The 8,531-nt window shown below is 51.9% G+C and overlaps 1 protein-coding gene across 1 annotated transcript in view; it reads left to right on the forward strand.

The window, feature by feature from the left end:
• The window catches only part of KIF20A (kinesin family member 20A), a 13,140-nt gene extending 4,609 nt beyond the window's left edge, over positions 1–8,531 (forward strand). The window contains 14 exon segments of the mRNA XM_075068316.1: positions 459–546; positions 548–711; positions 1,500–1,700; positions 2,082–2,193; positions 2,336–2,407; positions 3,040–3,183; positions 3,272–3,437; positions 3,755–3,916; positions 4,751–4,890; positions 5,018–5,120; positions 6,149–6,350; positions 6,852–6,943; positions 7,273–7,410; positions 8,113–8,531. Of these exon segments, the coding sequence (XP_074924417.1) occupies positions 459–546; positions 548–711; positions 1,500–1,700; positions 2,082–2,193; positions 2,336–2,407; positions 3,040–3,183; positions 3,272–3,437; positions 3,755–3,916; positions 4,751–4,890; positions 5,018–5,120; positions 6,149–6,350; positions 6,852–6,943; positions 7,273–7,410; positions 8,113–8,433 (2,105 nt within the window). The 3' untranslated portion in view covers positions 8,434–8,531.

An 8,531-nucleotide genomic window follows, 5' to 3' on the forward strand; every position in this document is an offset into this window, starting at 1 on the left:
GTCCAGGACGTAACCGGCTACCTCTCTGATACATGGACAGTGAGAGCGCAAGACACCACACATGCTCTTGTACCTGCCTGAGATCGAAAGGGACACTCACCTCCGCAGCCCCCCACAGCAGGGCCAGCTTCTTGGTCCTCTGATCACCTGTTTGCTGTCCAGCCAGGTCACCTCACTGGAAAGCGAGGCTTCAGAGCCATAGCCTGGTAGAGTCGATCCCCACACATTGAGATGACAGCTGGGAGCGAGGCAGGATCCACGTCTTTGCTGCTCCTGGAGGAGAGAGCAGCCGCAAGCTGAGCACTCATACAGGCAGACTTCATCCAACCTGTCACTGCACAGCAAGGGCCCTCTTCCTGGATGTGTGTGTCTTCCAGAGTGGTGATCCATAGGTGTAACAGCAGTTCGCCATGAAGTACATCCTTCAGCACTTCGCCACGTTGGATCTGTAAAAGCAGCAGAGAATCCTGTGGCACCTTATAGACTAACAGACGTTTTGGAGCGTGAGCTTTCGTGGGTGAATACCCACTTCGTCAGACGCAAACTCACTGTCCATGGTTTTCCAGGAGGAAGTGCTGACTCCACTGAAGAGGAGCCACAGTGCCGAGTCCCAGCTCCAGGCTGCCACCAATGTCAGTTTTGACAGTGGGGTTGGTGGCCTCTCTTCTACCAGCCAGTTTGTCAACCAGTCGAGCAGCAGCCAGCTGGAAGGTATGTCCAGTGCCCTGCTCTCCTGTGCCTCCATTCCTGGATTGGGGAGGAGTGGATTTTGCACCCTTGTTATTGCATAGTTGTGCTGTGGGAGGGGCAGTACGGATTCTACATTCTCTGGGGCTCCCTGTTTCTTTGTGGGGAAGCTCTGTGTTTGGGGAATTTTGGGCTGTGAATACCTCTCTTCTCTGTTCTGTACGTTGCCCACCTGTGTCATCCTGGGGCAACAATCAACATGAAAGAAATAGGCAAGCCCCTCCCACAAGGGGGTACCTACCTGAGCAGCTGAGTGTTCCACCACACCCGGCTGGCCAATAGCTTGGGCTCTGTCAGACTACCAAGGAAGCAGGCTCTGGAGCTGAGGGGCCCCACTGAAAGCATTTGTCCCCTAGACTGGGAAACCTAGGGGCAGTCAGCTGATCTCATCTGATAGACTTGAACACAAGGAGAGGAGAGAGTCTTAGGTAGCCAGGACCAAAGCCATAGAGGGATCCAGTATAGAAGGTTGTGTGCTACCCCGTTTCTCCAGATCAGAGACAGGGCATGTAGGAAATTCTTGACAAGGGAAAGATGTGAGAGCTAAGTGGATACGTAGCATATCCTGGCTTGAAGTCCGTGTTGAGGGTGGGGAGTCCCAGGTGGGACACATGGAGTACATTTGGGGCTGGGGTAGAGAGTTTCTGTTGGGTGAGGGGGTGTCTGCAGCCTCTCCCAGTCCCAAGCTATTCATCTGGGACATGCCGGGCACTGCTGCAATCACTACCATCCTTTTTACCTCTCTCTCCCAGAGCTGGGTCCTCGCTGGGCTGACCTAGACCGCATCTCGCTCCTCACCCCGGGGGATGGGCAGGTCTCCATCTGGGTCTCCTTCTTTGAGATTTACAATGACCAGATCTATGACTTGCTGGAGATGCCTTTGCCTGGGCAGAACCGCAAAAGGCAGACGCTGCGGCTGTGTGAAGACCAGACTGGCAGCCCCTATGTGAAAGGTAGATCTACCCAGTCTTGCCCTGGGTTGGGCTCTGGGGACATCTAGGGAAGGGCCCTGCCAGCTCAAGTTTGGACTGCAGGAGCTATAGCCTGAGGAAGTGACAAAGCAGTAACTTGGGTGTGGAGGATGTGATGGGTGTGGAGAGGGGCACTAATGGGGAAGGGAGCGTGCTCTGTGGTATCTTATACCCAGTCAGCTGCTCCTCTTGGTTGGGCTGTCGAGTTAATGTTTGTTCCCCTCAATGGATAATGTTGGGGGAGCTCAGACTGGCTCCTGGTAATGGAGTCTGGGCTGAGGTAAGTAGTCAGTCCCTGGGAGGGCAACCCTGGTCTCTGTCACTCTCCCACTTGCCTGGCGTGACCTGTGTCTGCTCTTTCAGATCTGAACTGGATCAATGTCCAAGATGCTGATGAGGCCTGGAAGCTCCTGAAACTGGGTCGGAAAAACCAGAGCTTTGCCTGCACCCACTTGAATGAGAATTCCAGCCGCAGGTCTGAGACAGGGAAGAGGATTGGTCTGGTGTGGTGGTGGTGGTGATCTTATTCTGAGGCTGGGAGCTGTGGGACTGGGGTGTTTTCCAGGGGCATATGATGCATGTTCCTTTCAAACTTCTTTTGTCCTTGCTCCCTGCAGTCACAGCATCTTCTCCATTCGTATTCTGCACTTACAGGGAAGCAGCAGTGAGATGCTCCCCAAAATCAGCGAGTGAGTCTTGCATTTCTTTGTATGGAGCAGGGAGGTTGGGGGTTCCTGAAGGCTCAGAGTTCTCACATCTTTGCTGCTGTTTCGGATATCTGGGGTCTTCTGGAGGTCATTCGGTGGGGTGACTGGGAAGGAGCTCGTTCCCATTGCACAGCTTGGGGTTGACAATGGAGAGGGCGTGGGGAACTGCTGTGAGAGGTGTTGGAAAGCACTATCTGAGTCACCAGGACCCCACTGAATTGGTGTGAATATGGATGTCTCGCTCCCATCTCAGGGGTGTGGGGTTCCCTGTGGTTAAGCTGCTGTTAATGGATTTGTCTACCAGCAGTGTAATAAACTACAAATGCAAGCTGGCTCTGTGCTTGGAAAGCAGCTGCCAGCTGGGGATCAGGGATTTCTGGCTGTCTTGGCCCCACATCCTGATTTTGATGGCAGTGTTGACTGGCACAGTTTAATAGACTCTGGGTTTGTGATGACAGCTGCCCAAGCAGCTTCTGCACCTACTCAAGGAAATTGGAAGACAGGCTTTTAAGGGGAGGGTGAGCTTAGAGCAGGGAGCATGGAATGTTTGGAGTGTGGGGTTGGGGCAGGGCCAGTGGGACCAGATCACAGATATCTCCCTGGGTTTCCCTCAGGTTGTCCCTGTGTGACCTTGCTGGCTCAGAGCGCTGCAAGAACCAGAAAAGTGGGGACCGCATGAAGGAGGCAAATAACATCAACACCTCCCTGCACACGCTCGGCCGCTGCATCGCTGCCCTCCGCCAGAACCAGCAGTCCAAGTGAGTGTGCACAGGAGATCTGGGGGAGGAAGGGGATTCCCCAGGTGCTTGACTGTTGGGCTTAGCAGGTTCTCCTCTTTCCCTGCAGGCTGAAGCAGGGTGTTGTTCCCTTCCGGGACAGCAAGCTGACCCGTGTGTTTCAAGGCTTCTTCATGGGGCGTGGGCGTTCCTGCATGATTGTCAACATTAACCAGTGTGCATCCACGTATGACGAGACCCTGCACGTGGCCAAGTTCTCGGCCATAGCCAGCCAGGTCAGTGGGCCAGTGCCTAGGGGCCAGGGTGCCCAGTAGTGCAGAAGTCACTCTGGATTTTCCAAGAGCCTGCATCTCTGGCCTGGATCTCAGGACTCCCTAGGGTTAAGGTCCTATGGGAACAGGTTGCTTCTTTTCACTTTTGAGGGCATGGGGAGGGAAGCAGCGTACCTGGTGGAGTACACTGCCTCCACAGCATTCCTAGACCCTGCTAACCTGAAGAACAAGACAATGGCTGGGGAAAACAGTTGCATATGGGCCACCCTGGTCCACAGTCATTGTGAGGTCATAACAGTGGACTTTTATTTTCTCTTCAGCTTGTTCAAGCTCCTCCCACAAAGCTGGCACTGCCGTCTATCCAATCATTAATGAAGGAACACAGCAGGCGAGACAGCAGGAGTTTAGGGGCAGGCTCAAAGCAAGAAGTGGAGCCTGATGAAGACAGTGAGGATGATGAAGTGTCCATGTATGATTGGGAGGTGAGTGATGGTTTATCTGCTACCCTGTGAAGCCACCCTGACCTGCAGGGATGAGTCTGTCTAACCCGCAGCCTTTGGGAGCAAGGAGGTGGGACAGGGGCTCAGGAGCTGTAAATTATTGGGAACAGGAACAATATACCTATCTCACAAAAGGGACCTTGAAAGGTCATCACTCCAGTCCCCTGCCTTCACAGCAAGACCAAGTACTGTCCCTGACAGATTTTGTTTGCCCCAGATCCCTAAATGGCCCCCTCAAGGACTGAACTCACAACCCTGGGTTTAGCAGGCCAATGCTCAAAGCACTGATCTAGCCCTCCTCCTGCCCCCGCTCAAGGTGGTTGCTAGCACAACTATTGAATCAGTGAACACTGGGAGGGTCAGAGAACCATTAGTACTAAGCCTCCCAGGCTCTCTCAATGCACAAAGGACACTTGAATCCCTGTCTCAAATCAGCTTGGATGTGACACTGTCCCATAAGTGGAGCATCTGCTGAAGGTGAAACGGCAACAGCTGACAGTGAAGGGCTACTGGAACGTCTGGAGTTAGCTTTACTTAACGATCTGACCTTGGGAAAAGGATTCTAAGCAGATCCACTGACTCAGTGACGTGAAATTGGGAGGAATTGCAAATCCTCGTGAGGACAAATAATGCACAGTATGAATGATCCGCGGCCCTTCACAAAGCAGGGAGTGATCAGTAATTCAGTGGCAGAACCGAGACCAAGGGCCAGCCCAGTGAAACCTCTACTGGGCATGGGAAACCTTTTCCATGCTTGGATTCCCTGATGCACAAGCATAGGTAGAAGGCTCACGTTGTTTTGTGCCCTCCTTGCAGGACCTTCCGCGAGCAGTGGAGGTCCTGTGGGATCTGCTGGTGCAGGAGCGGCAGGACAGGTTGCACCTAGAAATGCGCCTCCGTGAGGAACTCTGCAATGAGATGCTAGAGCAGTTGCAACAGAAGGAGCAGTGGTGCAGGTACTGTCATACTGCAAGGGAAATGGGAACTCCTCCCTGCTAATCACCCCTCAACTCTGGGCCGCCCTAATACATCTCTGATCTGGTACACATGGCATCAATGTCACATTGTGCCCTCTCTCTGCAGCCAACACTTGGACACGCAGAAGGAGCTACTGGTGGAACTATATGAGGATAAGCTGAACAATCTGAAGGAGTCAATGACTGATTATTACCAGGAGAGGATTCAGGTATTTGTGTGTATGTGGGGGAAAATGGACCCACTGTAGGGAAGGGGCATGAGGAAACCAGGCTTGGGAGCAGAGCCAGAGATGTGAGAAGAGCTTGTCTGAGCCCAGGAATCTTCTGCTGTGACTCTCACACTAGCAAGGCTTTCCAGCCTCCCATTTGGTACTTTTATGTGACTGTTCCCATTGTATCTTCTGCTCCTCCCTACAGGCTTTGGGCTCTGGCTAGAGCCCTCTGTAGTCCCCAGTTCCAAATTCTTGGCTGCTGTTTTATGTAGCACAGCATCAAGGTCTGCTTGGGCCCAAACTGGACCGAAACTTAAGCAAGTTGAGTTACCACTGGACCTGACCCTGAACTGGAGTTGCATTCACAGCATCTCCTGCCCTGGGGTCAGTATGCTAGGAGCTGCTGCGTGTGCTCTGTGAAGTGAGAGGCGCTGAGACTCCTTGGCCCACTCGCTCCATAGCACACGTAGCACAGCAAAGGGGTGGTGGCAGGCAGGAGCAGAGCACACAGCTGTCACTGACCCACACTTGAGAGGGTCCAGTTGTTTACCCAGCTGAACCAGACTCAACACTTGTGGTCAGGTCCCATTTGGTTGCAGGGCTCTAGCACAGCCACTGCTGGGCAAGGGCTAACAGGCAGCCAGTCTGATGAAAAACAGCATCTTTGCTTCCTGTGTTCTGAGCATGTTGCAAACACACCCTCCATTCTTAGTGTAAATTCTGGAGAAAATAGAAAAATTGACAGATTGTTAAGAAGTGATAGATTTTTCTTCCCACCTATTCTTATTGGCAATGGTGGGTAGCTACAGAACTGTTTGGCTTCATTCCATGGAGCAGGCAGGTGTTTGGGAATATGCTGCAGACCCCTCTTGAAGGTGCAGACCTTTAAAATGCCCAGCTGGGAGTGTTTATTACAATTTAGTGAATTGCAGCCCACGTGCCACTTGGGCTTCCTCATGGGAAAGTTTGGCACCTCTTCCCAGTAAAGGGGCTTGGCTTTGAGCAAATCTGCCCTTCCTCCTCAGGAGCGTGATGAAAAGATTGAAGAGCTGGAAGCTGCTCTGCAGGAGGCAAAGCTGCAGTCAGAAGCCCTGGAGAGGAAACAGCAGGAGCAGCCCCTGCGCAGATCAAAACGAGTGGTAGCTGCATCCACTCTGCAGCAGGAGCTGCTGGAAGTTAAAGCCAAGCTGGAGCAGTGTCAATCAGAGCTGACCAATACTACTGCAGGTGTGGCATTGGTGGCTCTCCTCAAATTGCTGATTAGAAATGTGCTCAGGGCAGTGGGACTGGAAGTCTTGAGACCAGAGTTCTAGTCCCAGCTCTACCATGTGACCAGCCCCTTCACTTCTCTGTCCTGCTACTTCTCCACCCAACCTTTGTTGATTTAGATAAAGATGGTGTTTGGGGCAGAGACTCTCCCTATATGTACATATAGTGCCTCGCATATTGGGACTTCTAGGCACTGCAAGTAAGAGTTGGGGGGCAGAGTTAAGAGAAGACATTTCCCTCACCCAAATAAAAGGAGAAGCCATGAGTATGAGGAGTCTCAAATGGAGCAGTTCTAGATCTGAACTGCCTGACCTGTGCACTTCTAAAGTTTTGGTTCAGTGCACCTGTGGCTGCTTCCAGTTGTTTTACAGGGCCTTGGATTATACAGAACCTAGATCTCTGTGCTGGGATATGTGCATGAGATGTTCTTTTTTCCACTCTGCTCCTGGTTGTTTTCAGAGTTGCACAGGTACCAGAAGCTGCTGGAGCCACCTCCTTCTGCCAAACCCCTCACTGTGGACGTGGACAGGAAGCTGGAGGATGGACAAAAGGTAACCGCACCCCTGTGAGGACATGGGAAATCCTTTGGAGGGCTCTTACCAGTTCACAATGAACACTGTGTATTTCACCATCACTTGTTTAGCTTCAGCCACACCCTTATGGGAGCCAGTGTTCTGCTGGTAACATTCTCCTCTGGAGTGTGGGAGGTATTGCCTCAATAATTCAGGGAGCTGCTGTACTGATCCCTGCTCCAATGGGATCTTTGAGGGGTGAGATGTAGGTCAGGGCTGCTGTGGTATGGCTTTGCCTTGAGGACTGGATGTTTGTGTCCTGCCTTGCTAAGTCTCTTGCTTAGACTGAATTTCCCACTCTCCTGCAGAATGTGAAGCTGCTGCGGTCAGAGCTGCAAAGACTTGGGGAGTCCCTCCAGTCTGCAGAGAGAGCATGCTGTCACACCACAAGTGCAGGAAAACTTCGAGAAGCCCTCTGCACCTGTGATGACATCCTGGCTAGACAAGTAATGTGACAATTGCTTGTTGTGGGGACTGCATGGGATTCAGCCTAGGCACTTGAATGTCACCAAAAACTTGGCTGCCTAAATCTACTGAACTGTACATTTATTGGGGGCAGGATGGAGAACAGAAAGGAATCCCATGTCCATTTCCATGGAGGGCAGATCAGGATACAGAAAGCCACCAGTTAGTACTATCCCTTATGAACTGGCTGCTCCACTAACTTATTTTTTCATGGGATCTGTGTTTGAGCCGCTACATACGCTATCTGCTGAAAAAGTCCCTAACCCCACACTTTCCCCCTTGCACCTCGATCTGGGCCCCAGCACAGTAATGGGTAGCAACTGTTCCTAGCCCTTTTTGTTTACTGGAGGCCCTGGCACTAGCTAGCTATGGTAAAGGTCAACCTGAGGGCAGGGAGGGAAAGTCAGAGGGCAATTTAACTACAGCAGAATGTTGGCAGTGGGGTCGATTCAGCTTTCCCCAGCTGCACTGCCCTCTTGGTCCAACCCAGGGACTGTTAGCTTGCCAAACTAACTGCTGCATCAGGGCCAGCAAGAGCTGCTTGGCACTACATGCTCCTCTATAACAGAGTGGCTTATTGTGTGAGTGGATTGTTCAACTTCTGAGTGCTTAACAGGGAGTTCCCATCACCTGTGATGGGACCATCAATGTAAGAGTAAATATTGCTGGCTTCTCCCTCTCAGGACCAAACACTGGCAGAGTTACAAAACAACATGATGTTGGTGAAGCTAGATCTGCGGAAGAAGGCAACCTGTATTGCTGAACAGTACCATACTGTGCAGAAGCTCCAAGCCCCTTCAACATCTACTTTAAAGAAACGCTTCTGTGCTAATAGGGAAAACCTGCAGCCAAGTCAGCCTCCTGGCAAGAAACCCTTCCTGCACAGCTTTCTATCTCGCTCACCCACACATCCTCATATGGCAGAGAGCAGCCCCTATAGCTGCATCCTGCGTGGCCGGCGATCACCAGCGCTCAAGGCCCTGCCCTCTAGTAAAAAATATTAAGTGGGTGAGTTGATGCACCAGTGAGGAGTTACTGTTACTGTCCCTGTCTGTGTGTATAAACTACCATATTTAGTAATTCTTCACAGGTTTGTGCAAAC

This window comes from Chelonoidis abingdonii, chromosome 7 (genome assembly GCF_003597395.2).
Source record: "Chelonoidis abingdonii isolate Lonesome George chromosome 7, CheloAbing_2.0, whole genome shotgun sequence".
NCBI lineage: Eukaryota > Metazoa > Chordata > Testudines > Testudinidae > Chelonoidis > Chelonoidis abingdonii.